The sequence below is a fragment of the Streptopelia decaocto genome (genome assembly GCF_964273445.1).
Source record: "Streptopelia decaocto genome assembly, chromosome: 6".
Lineage (NCBI taxonomy): Eukaryota > Metazoa > Chordata > Aves > Columbiformes > Columbidae > Streptopelia > Streptopelia decaocto.
Window position 1 is genome coordinate 45,873,387 of NC_138660.1, and position 23,349 is coordinate 45,896,735.

General features: G+C 36.9%; 1 protein-coding gene across 1 annotated transcript in view; it reads left to right on the plus strand.

Annotated features, from left to right (window-relative positions):
* Positions 1-23,349, plus strand: part of OLA1 (Obg like ATPase 1) — a 101,961-nt gene that overhangs the window by 59,420 nt on the left and 19,192 nt on the right. Inside the window, exons 6-7 of the mRNA XM_082056642.1 lie at positions 2,290-2,370; positions 2,636-2,733. Of these exons, the coding sequence (XP_081912768.1) occupies positions 2,290-2,370; positions 2,636-2,733 (179 nt within the window). The remainder of the gene's footprint in view (positions 1-2,289; positions 2,371-2,635; positions 2,734-23,349) is intronic.

Here is a 23,349-nt window from a genome sequence, read left to right on the forward strand (position 1 = left end):
GATAGGCTTTAGAAAGGGCAAACTTTATTTGCTGTGCTGATGCTTGACATTTTCTGGAGCTCGCACGTTACATAGCCACCGTTACAGTGTGATTAAAACACTTCATTGCTGCTTAAGCCTAAAAGGTTGGGTTTTGATAACTTGTGCTATAATGTTTTTCTGACAATTTTTTATCAATTCCAATTTATACACAATTATATGTTGCTTTTAGAGGGGAACTGTAGTGCTGAAAGCTACATGGTAGGTGCCTACAGAATTAGTTTAAAACCTGAAATAGTGTGTCATTAGAATTCCTTCACTGCTGAACAGGAATCTTGGAGATTGCGTGATTTTTATGTATCTATTTAAACAAAAGCTGAGGATAAAGATCTTAAATGAAAAGTACCTATTGGTAGAATTGCTTCCCTTATTTATACTGATTAATTAAAAAATAAAAGCACATAGGGTTAAAGATAAGATGGCACCACTGTTTTCTTCTTTCCGTGTAATCTTGTTGCATGTCTCTACATAAGCTGTTCTGGCCACTCATCGTAGTAACCAGCTGGGCCATTTCACCTGCTGGAGCCATTAAAGAGGACTCTCTCCCCCTAGATTAATCCCCTCCGACATTAGTTTTTTGCTCTGACAACTGGAGCAGGCATTCAGAATTTGCAGGTGGCCAGTGTGACGCACATAATTGCCTACAATTTTAGGCAATGAATAAAAATGGTCTACATTACTTGTCAAAGGTTGTATATGCAGTGCCAAGTGAGATCTATGGGAAGCCTTTTAGGGTTTAAAGAACAGTTAATAGCAAAGCTGCACAGTGCTTTTTTAATCATAATGCATTTGTAATATAGCACTTTGATCTTCTCCTTGTAGGAAATGGTGTTATATTAGCCACTTTTAAACATTTATGAGTGAAATTCAGTTATAGGAGAGTAAAAGTGATTATTCTTAGGCAGAACGTGTTAGATTTCATTAAAAGTTTTAGCTTGCCCCTTCCTTGTTAAAATCTGTGGGGAGTCCTGTTCCTGGAGGGTTTCAAATCAGGATCTGAAGATTTAGAGGAGCTTTTTCTTTGTTTTTTTTTACTAAAGCAACTGCACAACTAGAAAAGACTGTAGTAAATACCGATGTTATTTGTGGTTGTTTATAAATGCACTTCAGCTGCATAGCACTAAGCGCAAAAAATGTCACACACTCAACAGTTTAGGGAATGTTTCCTTGTATTTTAAAGATCTTAATTCTCGGTTGCGTCGATTATAACCTAGAAAATACATTATTTAAAGCATGATCATAAATTATCTACAACAAAAAATAGGCGACTCTAAAATGTACTACTCCTCGAAGAGCCGAGTTTGACCTTTCAGACCCAAGAGCCTTTTATTAACACCTGCCTGTAAGGAGAACCGTGCCACACGCAGCTTTCGGATTCACGACCACAAAACTGATGAGGAAAGGCTTGAAGGGTTCAGTTTGTGTCACTTGCTGTTTGCCGTTTCCATTTCACAGATGATTAATCTTTCTGTGAAGAAAGGCCAGAGAAACAAAGCACATTGGGCTCTTCCTGCAGTTACTCCTTCTGAATGCACACTAGCTTGCTAACTAAAAGGCCTTTAGATTTCCTGCCGAGAGAGATGTTCTGAAAGTGAATGCAGCTGGTTGGAGGTCACCAGTGCAAAGCTCTTGCCATTGTGTAATGGAGGCTTTGGCAGGTTTCATTTTGGGGGGGAGGGAGAAGGTGTTGGCAAAAAATTAATGCAGAATAAAAAGGGCTTTGGCCATTTGAATTAATTTCTTGAAGGGTGGATCATCAATAATAGGCTCAATTTCTTTTGCTCACATTTAAAAAAAAAAAAAAAAAAGAAGATATTTGCTGTGTTTTTCCCCACCCATTCTCTTTTCTTAATGGCATGTTTATATTGTACGTGGTCTCTCCCGCTGGATTCTGAAATGTCACGTCTTACTGAGTTTGCAAAGCAGTCTAAAATGTACTGATTTTTACATATATTTTGTGAGCTCTGCTAATTTTCATGGTGGTGAGAGATGATACTTGAGTATTGTGGATTTAACTTCCTAATTATGGAATTTATGTCACTTAATAATCGATATTGCTCTGTAGTGACTTTTGGGGCAGCAACTTCTGTTTTTTTCTGGTAGGGTAAAAATTTGGTTTCAAAAGGTATTATCCAATTTTTAATGTGTATGTACATTTTGAATCTTAATATATACACGTCTTGTTTATGGAAGAGAATGGTCTGATATCCAGCTGAGTTTTTGACTTTTTTTTTTCATGATCTTGCATAGGATGTAATGTGCAAAATCAGGACCTGGGTAATAGATGAAAAGAAAGCTGTCCGCTTCTGTCATGATTGGAATGACAAAGAGGTAGGCTATAAATATCATCCCGTGAATTGACTTGTGATTTTGCTACCTGTTACTGTCTTTTTTTTAAAAGGTTTTTTTTTAGATTTCATTTTCTTAGTGTATTGAATGTTAAAATTATCATCTGATTCTGTTTTAGTCACTGATCTATATGTTCTGCTTTAATTCTGTTGCCTTCTCAGACATGCCTTGAGGAAAATGGTAATAAAATTAACTCAAGTTGGTATAACTTATTTTTAAAATTCTCCTCCTATGTTTTCACTTCTAGATTGATGTTTTGAACAAATACTTGTTTTTTACTTCAAAACCAATGATCTACTTGGTTAACCTCTCAGAAAAAGACTACATTAGAAAGAAAAACAAGTGGTGAGTGTGTTCAGGTTAAATATCTAAATTTCCATTTCTATTTCACAGTTTTCAATGGTGAATAATTCCTTGTGCATTTAGATCACCAAAAATATTAATTAAAATAGGAAAAAAACCTAATATTGCACTTTTGTTACTTGTTATGCTCCTATTGACGTGCTGCTTGACTACAATGCATATGGCAAAACCCTGAATGAAAGTGCATAATAGAAAAGAATATGCATTCCTTACTTAGGTTTTTACATGAATCCATTAACTGTGAAGAAAATAGATTTGATTTAGAAGTACTGATTTAAATAAACATATGCTTTTATCATGTTATATAATGCTGATTGTCTGAACAACATCCTTTTCATTCCAAAGGAGTGGAACTGAATGCCAGAGGGCTAACGTTACAGGAGTTGCAGAGAAATCTTTTAAACTGTGTCAAAATTGCCCATTTCAACAGGACTCTTGTGTGTGCAGTTGGGTGCCTGGCTTCCTTGCCACTGCTTGCACTTCTCTTGTGGTTTGCAGGCCTGTTTTGATGGGCTTCAGTGCCTTGAACAGCACAGGTTTTAGCCAAGTATTCCTGACATCAATATTGTGACTTAAGTATATGCTGGTTATGAAATCAATCTATCAGACATTCAGTGAACTGGATGAAGATCCAGTCCTAACATGGTAGGTGTGGTGGGAACCTGCTGTTGAGAAGCACAGCATTTAGCATGGCACTGAAGCTCTAGATGGGTAAATGTTTGCTTTGTGGAGAAGAGAACAGATTAAGTAGTATATGATGAAGAAAAATCTACAGCAGTATATTTAGTTTAAAAAAAACCCCAATGGAACAACAAACCTTTTTTTATTATCTGGATCTTTAAACAGTGTACTTGTGAGATGTACTTTGAGTGTATTTTGAAGATGTATAAATGTATGTTTGTGAACAGATTTATGCGTGTAACTCATCCAAACAAATCAAAAGTATCTAAAGCGGAATATCTGAATTCCCCTAAAGTACACCCTCTGTTTCTCCCTGTACTTCATTAAGTACTTAGATGCACATGGTTTCAATTTTCCATTAAAAATTCTCATTTCCATATGATATCAAAGAGTGAGAAGGCTTTAAACTGAAAAATAAACATTCATAGACTGGAAGCCAAAACAATAATTAATGTCAGATGGTTAACTGCAATAAATCATTAGAATAAATTCTGTGAAATTACTGCAACTGAAACTGTCCTTTTGATACTCCAAGACATTTTGTGTTAGTATTAAAGAACAAAATTTAACCTATTTTATAGCAATACCCTCTCAGCCCAAAACACAGACTTTGGAATAAACTTGATAAGCAGTGTAATAATTCAAGCTTTTCATGTTTGGACAAATGTTATAATTCTATATTAATTTGTTCTTTCTTTGAAAGTTTTTTTAGATGTGATGATTTAAACGTCAAAATGGTTCTACCCAAGGAAGTCTTTAAAATCAGGATTGTAGTATTTACTTTGTTGCTGTCAGGCGATATTTTTTTCTAAGTACAAATGTTGAGGTTTCCTAAGGTTCTCTATAGCAGTACAGACACGGAAGTTTATGTGAAAATGGATGAGTAGGTTTCCCTGTCCGAAAAAGGATCCTCGCACCTGTATTTGGATGATTACAGGTAGAGCTCACTGGCTCTAATTGTACAGTAAATACCATTTCCCAGACCCTAATGGTAGACAGCCTACTTAGGAGACGCCAGTCTGTGATTTAGCTGTCGCCAGTCACCCCATGTTTTTTGTGAGACTAGTTGTGATGATGACATAGTTAAACCCAATTGAAAGCAAATCTTGGTATAAATTGCAATTTTTAATTTGTAAGAAATCAGATGTTTGAGTTGAGAAGTCATATAATGAAACGGTTTGACTGTTTCTATTACAATTAATGATTTAGTTTTTAAAAAGTATACCCAGATCTCATGGATGTGAGTGTAATTGTAGCTGAAAGATCAAAGCCTGGGTAGCTGAGTGATGTTCCAGAAGAGAATTTACCACATAGCCATTTTCAGTACAGTTTCTGCCTCCTGCTGTTCCTATTTTCCCTCAAGCTAGCCATTGACTACCCCCTGTGCATCCCTGCTCGTAAAAAATGATTGAGGAAGTATTTGTCATGTATTTATGAGTGGGAAACATTGTGTGATAGGGAAAGGCATCTACTAGAACCAGAAAGATTGCCATTTTCTTTCATTCAGCCACTCTGCCACAGCTTTAAATCCTCTGTTTATGCAACATAGCTGTTATATTTAAGAGCAGAATGAATGTTTTCTATGAAGGACGCTAAGGGTAGGCTTTTGTCATTTGTGTGGTGCAAGCAGATGTAAATTATTAGCATATATTTTACTGTTAGATGCCACTTAATTTGTTATTTTTATTAATATTTTGAGGGATAGAGGTTCATATTTGAAATGCAAGCCACATTTAGACCAGTTGTTCAACTCAAAAAAGTTTATTTCTGGGCTTAATTCATCATCTTACTATAACAAAAGTAAGGTTAGTCCAGGAAACACTCAGCAGTAAAATTCTACAACTATAGAAGTGTTTCAAAAGCGCAAAGGAAAGGAGATGCTTTTTGACTGTGGGTAGAGAGGAAAACTGAAATTCTTTGTTTTACTGGGTCACTCTTTCAGAATTAATGAACGGTTTAATTGTTAGTTAAAAACACACTTACATTTAAGTACTAACATGTTATTTTTCAACCCGAGAAAAGAAGAAAACACTGTGAAAGATAGGACAATTGTGTGTCTGAGTAGGTGTATTGACCTTTTGAAAGATGTAAAAACTGGAATGGCTCCAGGCAGCTACTTGCTGGTTTTAACAATGTTGAATTAGTCATTCAGTTGATTTATGATTAAGACCAAGCCCCTGAAGAGAAGCTGATATGGCAGCTGTGTTAGTCGCACTTGTGTTATGATCAGATGACAGTAATCATGATGTTGTACAGGGGAATCCACTGAAACCGTTCTTACTACATATTGCTGTGCTCTAAATAAATACTTAAGCCCTTCTTTTTAAGAGTTCCTAATAGTTTTTATATGGATCTAGTACCTTAACATGGTATACATGTGTTTGAGTTTTACTATGGAAGTATTCTAAATAAGCCTCTTAATTTTTAGTTAAAACTGCTTTTTGAGTCACAGGATGTCACATAAATCCAGGACATGAAATTGATCAGCCCTTCACGTAATTAAAGGTTTACATTTTAGTCTTGCTGAAGAGGGTGCTTTCAGCAGGTCAGTGTGGGACCATGCTTAGCATACTGTTTGGTTCAGTGTTTTGGACTGATTCTTCGCAGTGTACACCTGGAATACTGTATGTGTCCAAGCGCGTAGGCTGATCTTTTGACTCCACTTCTCAGGTCTAAACAAGTGAATTTTTTCATTCTATGCATAGACTGTAACTTAAAGAGCTGATTATGCTGTTAAAGGTTTTCTAATATCTGTAGCATCATAATTAAGTCATCCGAGACTTGATACAGATTTTGGAGCATTGTTTAATATAATTCAGACATGTTGCGTATGCAAATGTGTGTTAACATTATTTTCAAGGAGATGTTTCTCACAATGTTATGGTGGATGTTCTGTTCACAACAGTAAGTTGAGTGTTGATGGGATAGGGTACCTCTCTTGAAGTATCTTACTCCTGTGTATTTAGAAGGGTGGTGTATATGTCATAATAAATGACCTTTTCCCTGTAAATTTTTACAGCATTTTTTATGTTCTTAAGCTGGAAGAAGCATAATTAGGTCAGATTAAAAGGTCTGTCTTTTCTGGTATCATGTTTCTGACAGGCCACTAACAGATGTCCAGGGAAGAGTTTAGGAGCAGATTACGCAAACAGAATGTATGTGCCCAGCTTCATGCAATCTATTATTGTAGAACTGACTAAGACAGATATGATATACTTGTGGTTAATAATTTTTGACTTTTTTTATTCCATGAATTTAGCTATTGACCTTTTGAACCCAAGTATACTTTTGGCATCCCAATATCCTGGAGCAGGGACTTTCCATAGTTTTAACTATGTGCTATATGGAGAAGTACTTCCTTATGCTTGTTTTGGATCTGCCACATCGTAATTTCATTTGATGCTCCTTAGATCTTGTAGTATGAGAGTGAGTAATTCTTTTCTATTCATCTATTCCATATTGCTTCAGATGTTCCAAATATTAAAAAAGGGGGGTGTGGGGAGGGAAATCTGACATGAAGAAAGAAATATTAAGGGTAAAGACCAAGGAAGACTCAGTAGGTTTGAGTATGAATTAATCTGCTTCAGTTAGTCATTCGCTTTTAAACTAGTTAGGAAAGTGATAATCTGTTGGTAAATGGAGACTTGATGTTCTTGGTTGTATTTCTGTAGGTACATGCCCAGTGGTAGAATAGACCTAATAGTTGTGTGTTCACTGTCTTAGCCAAAGAGCCGGGCAATGTCATGTGCTGGTACAGCCAGAGGATGGTGGCAGGAGAAGAAATACTATCCCAAAGGTTTTCATGGTGCCAGTGTGCCTGTTAAAAACAAGAAAGGAAAACAAACCCCACCAAACTCAGCAACAAATAGCCCCTGTGCGAACCTCCCCTTCCACCCTTGAATAATGTCTGATTTTAGAGAAGTCCTGGAGATACTATTTTTGTGCAGGCTCTTCTTAAATTGGTTAGCAATAAATATTCGATTTCTATGTAAAAAAATATAGTGAAAGTTCTTCCTTAGCGTTTAACCTGCATTTTCATTTGAGACCTTTCAAAAAAGACATTTTAAAAAACAAAAGAAACAAAAATTAATGGGTAAGGGTAATAGTAACATGACATACCTTGAAACAAAACATGATTTAACAAGCAGTATAAGGATATGTATATTTAAGAATCTTGGTAAATAAATTCAGGGGGAATAGAATTAAAGGAAAGAACAACTACAGGCCAGCTCCATCTCTTTTACAGCTATAGAAATATGATGACTTAATAAAAGTGTGAAACATCTCCATCTTAGTCCCACTGAAACACGGTCTCCTTTCACTGTCCAGGTTTTAACCCATTTCAAATGCTTTCTGAAATAGATGAACCTTGCAAATTTGGAAAAACAACAACAACAACAGCAACAACAAAAAGAAGCCAAAAAAAAATGTCCCATTTAGACCAAATACCTAAAAGTTGTTCCTCTTCTAAAAAGAAGGATGCTACTGTTAATGAAGCTCTGCAGTGCAGAGGCAAACAGAATTACTTCACTTAGAGCAAACAGCTATTTGCAAATACTGGTGTCATGTCACGAGATACCCATGAGGGCAGAATGCAGTTTTCACTACTTTCAGCTTCTGAGTTACATTTATTTTCTGAATTATATTAAGTGTATATTTAAATATGCTATAGGTCGTAGAGTCATGGATATTTAGGCAGATAAATTTTATTCTTATATATTTGAGAATGTATTTGTAGAATTCTTTAAATCATAATTATAAGCTGTAATGCTATCATGGTATTGACTTGTCTTCTTGACATAGCTGCTTAATAATTTTAAGGCTGTCCTCTATGCTGAAAGATTTGGAAAATTATGATTTTTAAATATGTTGTACTTCTTGTCCCTACCTTACAACTGAAATGTCTTTAAAAAATATTAAAAGGTGATTTATGTTGTCTGTGTATAAATGGTGTTTTGCACATACAGGCTGTGAAGTCAGGTACTCAAAGTTAGCAAGATCCAGAATTGAGGCTTCTTGTTGCACCTTTGCTGCCTGGTGGAGAGTGTGTACCGTACAGTTCACGTCGTTTTAACTAGAAGATGGCATATACTTTCCATAGAGACTTACCTACTTTAGTAGGGAATAGGGTGTGCTGTTTGCTTAATAAACTGTTATTCTTTATAATGTCTTATACAAATTAATTAATTAATATAAATTAATTTATCATCTGTCAGACTAATGGCAGTCTCTTTTCTTTCCAGCACCTTTGCCTGACATTGCCAGTTGACTTCTTGTAGTCCTCTGTCTTACCAGTTCCAGTGACTTTTCATTCCGATGTTCTGTCTATCTCACATTCTTTTCCTAGCTGAAGTATTCTTCATGGGTCTTTTTGCCAGATTGTGTCTCCCTGTTCTCTGGTTTCATCCCATTCTTGCTGGCTTAGTTCCAGTCTAGTCCTTTGGTCTGGATGATTTCTTTCACCAGACTTCCTGCTTTGCTTTGCTTTCCTTTGCCCCTCTGGAATCCCCCCATCCATTTGAATGTGAATGCACATTGTTTGGGTGACAGCAGGTGTTGGGGACATGTCTCTAAGTATGGGGAAGATGGGTCCCTGCTCCCAGCTCTGGTGTGTAGCCTCACTCCAGACACAAAAACACCTTCCAGGAGCAGTCTAGCTTAAATCCAGTGCTCCACTTGCATGCAGGTGCTGTGCATTATAGAAAGAGATTAAATCGCTGAGGCTCTTCAGTGTTAAACTCGAGCGGTTTTGCTACTTGAGGACATGAATTTCTGATTTGGATGGACTTCCGCACAAATGCAATGGTTTATCGCTGATACTGAGTTTGCTCTATACCAAATGTAAATTCTTGGCTCCTAAGCGTTAGGACAGTAAATTTTTTTCAAATGTAAGGTTTCTGGGACGTTTTAAAAATGGGCTATGCTGTATGGTGAAGCTGTTTTCAAAAATTTCAGTTCACCTGGTCACAACATGGCAGTTATAAATAGCTAAAGCGTAGGTTGTGAAGTCAGGAAATAAAGCCTCAGTAATTTATTTAGGATGTATTGAGTCTTGAAGCTGGTAAAAAGGGTTCTAGTGGTGGAGGGGGAAACCTCCTGGTTTTTGGGACGGCCTGTCCTAGGCAGATAAAGTTAGCTTCAGCCTGTTACAACTCATCAAAGGCTGCAGACTGTGAAAAGCAGGATGACCAGAGTAACGAGGAACAGTTTGTGCGATGTTGTGAGTGATCCCTGCCAGCCCAGCACAGCCGTGCCCCAGCCAGCCGCTCCTCTTCTTCTCCACAGGGCATCCTGTGCGTCAGGCTGATTGTACTATCAGAGTAACGCAAAAGAGCTGTGTATTAGCACTCCATATCAGTAAGGCTGTGCTGAGTAAAAGTAATTTTTCAACTTTGTTACTGCCTGTATGATCCCTGTCTTACCAGCTGCATGTTATACCTAACATCCTTTTGAACAACTCAGCTTGGCCTCCCATCTTTTCCTCCTTTTCTCCTTCTCTCTCCAGAGGCTCTTTGCTGTGTTGTTGTGGGGTTTTTTTTGTCTGTCATCACCATAATGATTATACACAGTTTTGAGTTTGGATGCTCCACCACTTTTATGGTCTGCTCCTGTAGTCCTATAAATTGCTACCTTCTAACGATACTTTTTTAATCTGCCATGGCAGTTCAGAGAATCAGGTAATTTGTGTTACATTTTATTTAAACGCTTGGATTTTCATAGGCAAAATCTAAAGCAATAGATACTAGCTTTCAACATGCAAACCCCTAACTACTTATAAAGTTATCCAAACCTGTGCAGGATCAGAAGCAGCATCTTTATTTGTATATAATGTCTGAACCCTTTAGAAACTGTTTCTTCCTGATCTTCACTGGAATTGGGGCTTTTCAATAAATATTTTTGACACTTATATAAACACATGCTACTTAAGATATGAAGTAGTAGGGGAGAGAATAATGTATCACTACATTCCATATCAGTTACACAACTTGGCATCCTTCGGTGTATAGATAACATGAGCAGTGAAGAAAGGGACTTCCACAGAAAAATGGGGTGTGATGACATTGTCAAAGACAATGACAAACTTTATTGCAAAATCATTGAAACTTGACACATTCCTGAATCTGGATGCATCACAAGGTATAACATTCTTTTCAAACTTCAGCCTGTTTAAAGTGGAAGAGTGCTTAACCTGCTCAGAAACAAACCTGAGATGCGGAGATGTGTCTGAGTAGAGATTATGTTACTGTGTAGTGGATATGGAAAAAGCACAGACTGATAAATCTCTGCTCTTCTTTCCTCTCAGTATAGCGTGGGCTTTAAAATCAAGTTACTCAATGAAAGTATTGATACTGTCTAGTAATTGCATATTTTTTTCTGGACTTATATCAATTATTTGTCTCCTGAATGATGTCTGCAAATAAACTGTGTCCTGTCACTACTGTTTCTCAAAGGCTTTCCAAATGTGCTTGGAGGGATGGCAGCGTATGTTGTAGGTAGCTGTGGTCCGGCACTGCACACTGCTGTGGCAGACTTAGCTGGCTAAGCAATGTGCTGCTTGCTCGCCTGAATGCAGATTTCTAGCTCTTTGAATCAATTCTTTAGAATGCCTCCCTCTTGTTTATTGTAGGTTAGAACATAGCTTTTGACAATGTATAGTCAAGCAGCCTATGTTAGTTTTACTGGCAACTAAATGCATTTGGGAATTTTCAGTTGCTTGATATCTTTTTTGATACTCTAAATTGAGATTTTTAGCTTCAGCCTGTCTCATTTTGCTTTTTATGGCTTATGTTTTTACGTTCAGACTAGCTTCCACTATTTAGGAGAGCATGCATCTCTCTTCCATAGTACTCTGAGCCAGTGAAGTCTTAAACACTGAAATGGAAAAAGTGAAGGAGAAACAATGTTTTTCTTGCTTGTCTTTGTTACAGAATGGAAGAAAGGGAAAGGGTAAGCAACTTAAGAACCCAACTTTTATGTTGAGGACCAGATTCTGTAATTTCCATGATGTTCCACTCCAGGGTCGTTAGTCCTGAGCATCATCAGTGCAACTCCATCAACTCAACAGGTCCTCAGGGATTTTGGAGGAGACTGGGGCACTAACCATCATATCAGTGCCGTCGTCTCTCTACAATACCATTACCTCAGATGCAGATTTCAAATCCTCCTTCCAAGAGTTCAGTAGTGATTTCACTCTTACTCGTTTTAGAGTAGAGCAGTTTGAAACTGAATGTAAACCTGTTGATGTTTGTGTGAAAATCCCTTCCCCATTTCAGGTTCCTGATGAGAAGCATGATTACTAATAAAGAAGCAGAGCACTTTTTGTTTCCTTACTCTTTTGTGTTGTGCATATTACATGCGCAGCCACCTTTGCTGCAGTGATTTTTGGATGAAATAGTATTGATGAGAGAAAGAGAAGGAAGTAAGGTGAAATAGTCTACTCAATTGTATTTCCCAGGGATAAAGATTATTCTTTGATTGAAAATTAGTGTCTAAATCTACTTGGAGAAGTTCTGTTCTGCTGCATTTTTCCATTTATTGTTGATTTCTAGAAATATTTTATATCTCCTTTGTGACACAAGTTGCAAAGGTCCAGTCACACTTCTGTCATTGCAGTTAAAATGCCAGCTGCTAATATGCTGTAGCTGAACCAAGTTACATTTTTCTGGATATCTGAACCTCAGAAGAATTTTGATAGGGAAAGAGGAGGGGAACTGATCTCTCTATGCCCTGGTTTGGTTTATGAGCTGAAAGAATAGCTTGAATTTGTTGTATTAATGAACAGGTCTTATCCTAGAAAGTTGTATTTTTTTAAAAAAATAAAGGTTTTTGGTTTTCCCTTTTTTACTATACAAATCAGTTAATAGAGAATTGTGCGAGATCACTTTAAAAATAGCAGGGAGAGCTTATTATTCTTGACAGTAGTTGTTTATTCTTAAGTTATTGTGCATGAAGTTATTTATTATTACTTACTATTATTAATTTATTGAGCCCTGTGCCTTTCAGAATGAATGAGAATTATTGGCCTTTGTCAACTGACAACATAGAAAATTGCACATAGTCCACAAAGGAAATACATTACTATTTCAAATCCAGAGAAGGATACTATGGGCATGTGTCCCTAGCTTTTAACATCTGTCGAGTCTTTACCATTGTATCTGACATGGCATTTAAAACCCTCCAGTTATTTTTGTGCGTGTCCCCCTGCGAATGCTGCAGGTGGAGAGGCGGCTGCTGGTGCCTGCAGCACGGCGAGGGGCTGCGCTGGGAGCAGCGCCAGTGGCTCCTGCCCTGGGGTCTGCCACCTCCGCGCTGCTTGTAACCCCTGTGTTTCGAGAGGGAAGATGGTCTTTCATGCTCATGGTAGGCGCATCAACAGTTGTAACGACTGGTAGCTGAGCTTTCATTTTAGAGCTTTTTTAAGCAAAGAACCCTCTGATAATATTGTCACTTATTCTGAAATAACAGACTTACTTGTATTGCTTTTGCAAAAACATTTTTATAGAGGAATTTGGACATTGCAATCACTATCACTACAATAATATCTCTTAAACAATGTCCAAATCGGTAAGTAACTTCCCTTTCATAATCTGTCACTCAGTATTGTTGTATCTGGTTTGCAAACAAGTACATGTATGTACCTCTAAAATTCTGCTTATTGAATATGCCTGTCTGGATCATGTCTTGAAACATTTTTTGCCATCACATGCTACAGAGTTCTGTTAATCTCTTTAAGTTCTTATAGTTGAAGTTAATTTTATTTCACATACCATTCTTTATGTCACTGCTATTGAAATTTGAGACATTTATGGAATCTGGCGATAATACTCATCTTGAAATTGTTCTTCATGAACGTTCTGCAACATCTCCATTCTCTGGGGGAATACTTTATGGCTTATTGTTCAGTTTTCATACAACTAGGGGCTAAATGGGAACACCAGTCAATCAAAAATCACTTGTTACAACAGAAAAATAATGTTTGAGAAGGAAAGTTCTCTTATGCAATGGAACTATAGGCTGCTGTGGCTTTGACACCCATTTTCGAGTTTACTTTTGCTCTAAAGTAAATTCTTTGTTTCACAGACACATTTTTCATTTATTATTTTGAAAATCTGATGCATTTTATTTGTGTGGGGTTTTTTTAAATTTTAAAGAATAGTTTTCCTTTTAATCTTAGGTTTATTTACAGCTCAATTTTAGGTATTAGGTATATGGAAATATGTTTTCATTTAACTGCTTGTTTTTCCCAAGAAAGAATACTTACCTTCTGAAGTTTTGGCAGAGTACTTTAGTTTCAAAGCTTGAGTTTCTTCTAATGACTAACGTTCAAATGTTGATTAGTCACTAGTTTTACAATGAATAGAACTATGCATCCTTGGTTTGAATCCAGGAATAGGTGCTTCTTCTTGTTTAAATTGGAGAGGAAAGTTTTTTAAGTTAAGTAGGTTTAATGGAAGAACTGCCAAATGAGATATTTGGTATGGGTATCTTACAATACTTTATTACCAGTGCTTGACCTTAATTATTGTTAATTTGGAGAGAAGTTAAATAACAAAATGTTTAGGATTTACTGTGCTCTGGCAATAGTTTCTAAAACCTGAAGAGATGTTTAAAAGAAAAATATTTGAAAGAGAGTAAATGCATACGCTGGTTTTGTACTTCATTGAGTTGAACAACGAAAACGCATTAATCGTATTCACTGTCTATCAAATCTCACTCTTGTTCTTATGCACTGGCACAATGTTACACTTCTGAAGTTCAAATGTATTCAAATCCAAACAAACCGCTTTTCTTTAAAAAAAAAATCATCTTACACTTAAAAAATTGAAATATACACAATGTTGTCAATCTAAAACATGTGATGATTCTTCCAGTTTGTTTTATTTCAGAGACTTATTAAATCCATATCTGTTTTTATTTAATAAAATCTTTATGTCCCAGGATACTCAGATTAATGAAGTCTGTGTGCATAGGCATGTGTGTATTGTTTCCTATATGATTTTAAAAATAATAATAATAATAATTATTATTAATACTAAAAAATACCTTTAAGGAGGGTAAATGTTTGTCTTTGGCTCCCTCTATCTGCCTGTCACTACTTGTCTTTGTGAATTAATGCTTTTTCATAACTCCATCCATCAGATAGATTAGAATCAGCAGAAAAGACGTCTGCAAGTATTCTGTATAGGTGTTCGGTAAAATAAATAAAAATGTATGGTAAAGAGACATGGAGAACTAGTAAGGAATTTAATTATTCAAGCTTAACAAGGTTCATGACTTTGTGCTTAGACAGTATATTTCTGAAATATTTTTCTATTTTGGTTAAAGTCTAATTTTTGTATTAGGTTTTCCATAAAGATACAGCTATAGGGTCAAAGTATATTAAGCAGAAACATGGTTTTAGTTGCCTGTCTTGCAGCAGTGTGTGGTTGTGTTACAGCCTTTTGTTTCCGACTTCTAGTTATGTTAGTGCCCTATTGACACAGAAGGTAACTAGATTGTTCTATTAGTGATTTCTGACAAACAGAAATGATTTGATATGCTAAAGCTATTTCTGACAGAAGATATAAAGTTTTGACAAACATGCATGGCACAGCAAGTGTCCAATTCTAAAGAGCAAAATAAATGCAAACCACCATTATGGGGAACACAAACAGCCTGAAAGCAAGTTATCAGTAAGCAAATAATTGTTGAACTGTTATGAATGGAATAGGATGTTGAAATAGGGCATGATTGGCTGATGTTACATATGTCCTTGATTACCTTCCTTGTGCTTTTATCCTAATAAGTGACATTCTTTGTATTCCCTTGGATGGCTAGACAGTCTGACACTGAAGAAGAATAAATATTGCATGTGGTACACATTAAGCTGTCATCTAGGACAGCATTTATAAAAAGTAACTAGAAAAATTCATAAGAAATTCTACAGTGCTACAGTTTCCTGGCTCCAGTCATAATTGTCAAAGTTCTTGACACATTCAGGTCTTCTGAAATGATTTGGGTTTACAGTTACTTGGTGTATGAATAATTATTTGGGATTCATTTTCTCTGATGATGCAGACTTAATGTTAGTTCTCAAAATGTTGCAGTTCCATTAAAGGTCATGTAGTAATAAAAAAAGAAAGAATACAAGTGTTGTGTATGCAGCCAGTCCTCTTGCGATGTCAGAACCAGCAGATGTATATGTAGAAAATAAAAGTAACTGATAAAATTGAAAAGCTCTTTTCCAAATGCTGTCTTAGAATCTTGTTGGAAGATCCATTATGAGCATACATTATTACTACGTTTTGTGTAAAATGTCAGTCTTCTATTTTTCTTCACTAACTTGAAATTAAGAATCAAAAGCATCATAGCGGATATCGTCATCTCTGCAAGGGCAATGGAGAAAACCTTTTTTTAACAATGTAAGCTGATGAGTTACTCTTTGAATGCTAATTGTTTTATTTAATTTTGAGAAGATGGAAGTGCAGTAGTTACATTCTTCATACTCTTAAGTCTCTGAATTTCTTGTGACAAGGTATATGTTGACCAAGAAATTTTCAATGGCTCCTTCATCTTTTCATGTATTTGTCTGTTGCATAACGTAATACCTTGATACTCTATGGAGTCTGACACAAAATTTCACTACAAATATTTTAAAGGATTCTTACAGCTCTGTCACTGACCATGTCAGTGGAACATTCTCACCGTATTCATGGTATAGTCTTGGTTTCTGCATAAGAAAACGCAGCCTTCTTCCACTGGTGGGTGCGTCTCTCCATTTGTGACAGTATTGTCTGACTCAGGTGATCTTTTTATATTATTTTAGTGAATTAAGAATACCCTGTAAGTAAAAATAGACTGTAATCACCTCATCAAGTTACTTGAGGACTAACATAATTTTATAGGTGACATTGTGCTTAGTCTCATTCCTCTTCCAAGTGGCCTATAATTTACAAGACCTCGTTGTGAGTAGTTTAGAATGTGAAAGTAGGGCCATTGGCTCTTTCATAAATTTGCATTTAATGTTAATTGAAAAGCTTTAAAATAGTTCTTAGAACAGGGTTGGAAAAAAATGTGTATTTGTGGGAACAGTTAAAGCTGAAACACCTGTTTGGATTGAAGAAAGTTTTCTCCAAGTATAACACTGCTTAAATGTTACAGGTAACTGTTAACTCTGTAGACCACTACAGAGCACAAAATATTTGCCCAACTGGTAAATTGAACTGTAAGTCCCACTGTGGGAAATTGCTTTGCTGTGCTCCAAACAGCAGTTATCTTAGTAATCGTACCTGAATTCTTTTGTGGCTAATAGACAGTTGATGTTCTTCTTACCATGATGGAATTATTTTATTGCGATATTATTAATTGTAAAAATTTCAGGTAAGATGTGTTCATGTAGCTTAATGTGGGCTGAGTTATGATTTTTAATTGGTGCTCTGAGAGCGCTGGTTTTTGAGTTGAGAATGTGCATAACCCCACATTTCACATTCTAAACCGGCACTCACAACAAGGAGCTTATCAGAGCAAATTGTCTAGTCCATCCCCTTCCTCACTCTAAACCTAATGACCCTTTATCATCATGGTTTAGATTGCTGGACACAGATGTGAGAAAATACAAGTAATCTACAGGTAACTACAGTAGCTGCACTGATGTTCTCAGAGAACTGACTGCTGGGAAGATAAAAAGCTTCCCACAGAGCCTGTGACTTTCCAGCAGCAAAGCACATCATGAGCTCATACATGAAGTTTTATTTGCTGAAGATTCACAATAAGATGCATTAGGACATTCAGCAGGGTCTCTTCTTAGATGAGCACAAGAATTCAGTCAGGTTGTTAGTGGATGCGCTAGTGCATGGCTTCACACTAAAACTAGAAAGTCCAGCAATACCAGTAATGTTTCCTTTTGGGAACATCACAAACTACAGTTGCAATATGATATTGATGTTGTTGTCGTTTGTTCCTTGATTGCAAATGATCTAATGTTGTTGGTCTTTTTTTTTCTTATGGAAAATATTCAGGCAGGAAGGAAATACTGTTTAGGAAAGAAAGCTGCTGGCTGTTGGAATGCAAAGTTAGCAGTGCCTGCTAGATATGGAGGTAGAAGTAAAGTCTTACAAAAAAAGATTTGTGTGTGATTAATTACCTTATTTTTTTATCAGCATTTTTTTCTGTAGTCATGAAGTAGATCTAAAAAAAATCTGTGTGCGTGGTTGGATACTTTTCCAAGGAATGGGAAGGAAATAAAATATTTTTCATTTCACATACCTTAAGGTTAAGAAGCTAATGATCTTGTTTACTGTTTTTAAGTGGTTTTTGTAATTGAAGAAGCTGCTGTAATACAGTTTTTATTTTTAATGATTCAGTAAGGCTGAAATGGATCTATTAAACCAGATGGGAATGATCAATGTGAATCTGTCTGTCTGCACTTTCATTCTTTTCTGAAGTAACTTAAGTATAAACAGAGTTACTTATGTAGAAAAATGAATTTGGATGCTGAAATGCCTTTTTTCCCCACTTTTTTAATAATCTGTAAGTTTTGGCTTTGTAAGGAGAAAGACAACATGGCCTCCAAAAATGAGGATCCACAGAGGGTGGCATTAATTATTAAGGAAACAAGCTTTACAGTGCTTGTCTTCACAGAAAATGTTAATCCTGCAAAAAGCCTTAAACCCAAGTCACACAAAAACTCAGAACATCCCCCTCCCACCCAGACACAAAAACTAAATCCCACAAACCACATCCCCCTGCTCCTCTAGTAGAGCTAATGAGACAGACTTATGGCTGGTTTTTGATTTCTATCCTTCCAGCCTCGTGGAGCACTGTCGGGTGTCCCGTTGCTGCTGTTGGGAGCTCCGTGGGGTCAGCGCTGCTGCCCGTGCCGGGGCAGGAGCAGGAGCAGGCAGGGCGCAGGGCTCCGGGCTGGCTCTAAGGCTGGGGCTCTCAAGCTGAGCCCAGGACCATAGCAGCCGTCTCCTTAATTTTCCTCCATGAGAGGAAGCTACGAGACATTGTGAAAACTACGCACTGTTTGCTCTTCATTGTTGCCACTTGCCTCTGTTCCACTTGTTTAATGTCCATTTTCCAGTTTAAGCCGACCTAAATGGTAACAAGCAGAAGTCTATATTGCAGAGCCAAACAAACACTTTCTAAGAAATTATTTTCAGTGATTACACATACTTTTTGGTTGACGGTAAAGACATGCAGGTGTATTTTCTCTTTTTCACTGGCCTGTGTGACCTCACCTACGCGTTCCTGCTCCAGCAGGGGAATTGGGCTAGATGATCTTCTGATGTCCCTTCCAATCCCAAACATACTGTGATACTGTGTGAAATAGGAGCTACAGGGAAAAAAATACATATAATCTTTTGTCCTATTTTGTCTTTTGAGTGAGGAAGACAAAAGAAGTAAAGGGATATGCATATTGTAAGATTGATTTCCACCTCCTTATTTTTTAAATCTTAACATGAACTGTAATGAAATCTATGTGCAAATTGCAAGAAAACACTTGATATATCCTTTTTATTATATATGCTGTGTTTCATATTCTGTTGTGGCTTTAACTCTCAACTGCAGTAGACATACGGAAAAATAGAAAAAACGTTGGCTGTTAAAAAGTTTTGTTTGAGCTTTTTAGACTGAGTGATTAGCAGAAATAATGACCCTGTCAGTCTTAATCACATTAAAATGTGGTTAACATCATTTAATTTTTTCCACTTAATATGCGAAAATTTCCAGTAGATTTGCAGTGAAGGCCATTGAAATTCCATTAGAACAAGAATAAAAATTTCAGGCATCATTTATTCAGAGAGAGAATAAAGGTCTCGACTGAGAACTGCTGAATCTTTCTATTAGGGAAACTATGAATCATTGCATTGAGCAGAACCTTCAGCTTCTGTAGTACTGAATCTGGGTTGCTTCTGAATGAATGGAATGCATTTGTAGTGTGCTGCTTTTCTGAAAATTGCATAGAAGTTTTGCATAAATTCAGTAAGTGCTTTCTCCATAAAGGATTATTACATTGTATTTTATAACTGCTCTAGAGCCAGGGAAATACTTTTGTTTTAGGCATCTCATCACTGCAAAGTTCCATACTTTGCCCTATTTTCATTAAAACAATTGCAAATGTAGTATAATTTTTCTGATTGATGTGGAATGTATAGTTGTGGTTCCTATGTGGCAAATAGCAAAACAAGGACACGTGCAGCTACAACTAGAATATCAAGTCCTATCAAGTCTCCTGTACTCCTGGCGTTTCCTGTTGGGTGCTCCACAAGTATGTACCAAAGTACAGAGCCCAGTAACTGTATGAACGGGCTGCAGAAGCTATCAACTGCATCTTTTTCTGAGAGAAATTTCTCTTTCTAGGAACAATGCAATGTTTGTTAGCTTTACCATGTTTCAGTCTGCTCTAGCTGAGTTCCTGTTTTTTCTCCTTTCCCTGTGTAAAGAGAAGATTTAATCTGCTAAGTGCAGATAGTAGGAGTACAACTGTACATTCTGTGCTTTTCTAGACTCCACCACAGGACTCGTATTGAACATTTTTTTAGAAACAAGTGTTACTGTATGTGTATGATATAATATTTCCACTGAATTGTTTTTGTGTCTCTGGTACTGTGATTTTTTTTTTGTTAGTTTTTTTTTAATTGGTATTTTGTTCCTGAGCCTAGTTCATTTCAGCCTATTACATAATTATTTTTTCCTCTTTATGGTGGTAAAAATAATTACAATGCATAGGATTTGTACAGAACACAGAATTTAAAATTTCAGTATTTGTATGTTTTATTTTTAAACAAAATATAAGAAAGTGCAGTGGTAAATATTTAATGTAGTGCTGAATGCTGTGAGATACACAGTGGCTAAGGAATTTTTATTTGAAGCAGCTGTTGCTAAACTTAAGAATTGAGCAAACCTAACAGGAGTTTGGAAGCACCTCTGATCCAACTGCACCTCTGTCTGTTGAGGAATGAAGGAAACTGTGGAGGAGGTGGGTCCCTGGCCAGGACCAGACTTGTAAACCCCACAAAGGAGGTAAAAGACAGTAGGAGTGTAGGAGCCACTGAAAGCTTCAGGGCTGTAGGGAGGTGCAAGTTGAATGGAGAGGTGTAAGTTTTGGGGGTTGTATTTGGAAGCATCTTGCTAAAACACTGTTGGACCAGGATGGAAAGCTTTGAAGATTGGAGAATGACCCTGGGAAAAGAAACCAGAGTGAGCAACCCAATGTGAAGAACTGTTGGATGGGATGGGAAAGTGGCTGTATTTTAGGAAGAAGGGTTGGCTGGGGCTGTACTCACTAGATTTTTCTCCTTACAAAACACAGCATGAAATTCAGAGGTATCGTGTAGTTTTGTTTTTCTGCTCTTAGCAAGTACCTGTAACATGTTATAGCAGAACGCCCTACCTCTTCCTAGCCTCTAGTCCATTGAGGGGTAAATACTCACTGTAGCTCCATTAGCTCAAATGTGGGTTTGTGTAAGGGGTATGTAATGAGTACCTTCATTTTAGAACTTAATATGGTTATTGGTTGCTTTTTTAGAAATTGGAAATTACCTACTGCTATGTTAAGTGTCTTAATGTTGTAATGGGAAACACTTTGAAGTCAGAAAATGTCACAATGAAGGTTGGGATGCATTTCAGAATCCGTGTCCTGCCCCAAAGGGCTGTCTGCTCATGGGGGTACCAAACGGCTCTGTTCCTTTGCAGCCAACCATGTCTTTCAATGTGCAAAGGACAAGCTTACTCTAGAGGATGCAGTAGGGTTGGGTCTGATAGGAGATTTCTGGTAATAGGATTCCCTTCCTCTGGAGCAAAACTTTATACTGATGTGGAACTGGAGAACAAGAGATAGGATAATGAAATCCAGTGTTCTCATTAGCGCTGTTTTAAAATCATGTACCTTGCCCAAATGTTGAAAGGACATACTACCAAGCCGTGATACGAGTACTGCAGCCACCTCCTCTGCCTTGCCCATGCTCTCCTCATGAGTGGTACTGGTAATTATACATAGTATTATGGACAATTTCTGACATTTATTACACTTTATTTTGGAAGAGCAGACTTAAGTCTGGTTTTCCAAGAGTTTGATTTCTGAAGTCTAGTTTTCTAGGAGTTTGAGTCTTGTTTCTATACAACAGTGATTCCTAATTTATACTAATTCTTTAAAAAGCTGTGACACGGTGCTCTGAACAGCAGGAAGCGTCATATTCTGTGGCTCAGGAGGACTTTTTGCTTGGTGATCAGCCTGCCAGCCTGCTGGTCAGCTGGCTGGCTCCAGCCAAATCAAATATGTGATGGTTGAGTTCTTAGTACCTGTTCCCCAGTGGAGGCATTGGTTTTTACAAAACACGTAGGAACTTGATTTGTGTGAGATTGAGACCTCTTTGTCCGCCTTTTGCATTTCTGCATTGCCTTTATGTATTTCTGAATGCACAAAGTGTAGGGCTTCCTTGTAACTATATGGTAATCCCTAAATTACTGTAATCCCTCCTCTGCATTCAGTACAGAACCAGTTATTGTTGGTAGCTACACACTATAATGACTTTCATAAATTAATTAAGGTGTTTTTTAACGGTAGCTGATGATTGTGCACTTAGTATTGGGAGGCTGTTCACAGAACCTTGCTGCTGCCTCGGGTTGAAAATGTTCAGCTTATTTCCAGCCTACATTTTCCATGGCTGCCTTATTTCATTGGTGGTTCTTGCAGCTTTGTCCTGTAGATTAAACAGTGTCTTATCTAATTGGTATTTACCTCCAATACTTGTTTAAAGCAGCCATTATCAATTTTCTCCCTGTCACTTACATGAGGTTGCCATTGCTCTGATAATCTTAGACCTGTTCTGAGTTTAGCTGACCATAGCTGCATGTAGTATTTGCTTTCATGAATAACTTATACACAGATGTAATGCATCCTGCTAAACGAATGGAAGTATTTCCAGGAGGATCTGTAGATTGCATTTGCTTTTTCCTTACTTCCAGTTGATGATGACCACGATGACTTTCCTTGAGGAAAATGTCTTCTGCTCTTGTATCGAATGTAAACTTTACACACAGCTAATATTTGTGTCAGGGTTGTTAATGTATTTAAACAATATTGGTCCTAAGTTTGATCCTTGTGAAACTGGATTAACGATATCCTTGAACACCAGTGTGTTTGCCTGTTCACAGATCTAGTGCATTACTCATTACCTACCCATCTTCTCCACTGAATGAGTAGTTTCACACTCAGCACACTATTTCTCCTGCATAGAAAATCATATGTCATGTCAATGAGAAAATACATTTATCAGGACATGCTTTATTTTTTCCTTTAAACCAAATTACTTGTGTTTACCAAGCTTATTTTCTGTGATCATTTCTTCTTTGATGGTGTCATTGCTCAACCAAACTAAGTCTAAAATAGCGTTGTGTCTGTTGATTAAATGCCTCTTTGGTGGAAAAACTGATAGGCTATCATGTTCCAGAATAACTACCACTGTGATTTTTTTTAGTATTTTTCCTTTGGGCCAGGTCTTCTTTTACACATATATTACTTATTAGGGCTCTTGCCCGTTGAGCGGGTCTTTTCCAAACTTAAATTCTGTGGCACAGCTAAAATAGAGGGAAGAATCCATGTGAGCATTAGAATAGGAATGGCGCTTTTCATTGGTTACTGAAACTTTTTTTACAACTCATGTGCTAAAAGAGTGTGATTGCCTTAGGCTGATAAACACTATTTCTAATGTTAAGAAAACATCTGGATGCAAGTTGAATTATTCACAGCTTCACTATTGCTTTGGGTGTATGTCTTGTTTTAGTCATCAAGTGCATGATTTTGGTGAGGTGTTCTCAACTGCTGTTTTGGATAGAAAGGATGAATATATGGAAGGTAGAAATAATTTTACAAAGGTTGTTATAAGTTCAGATTTTTTTTACTTGGGAGCTGATTAATGTTTTAAAGTAATT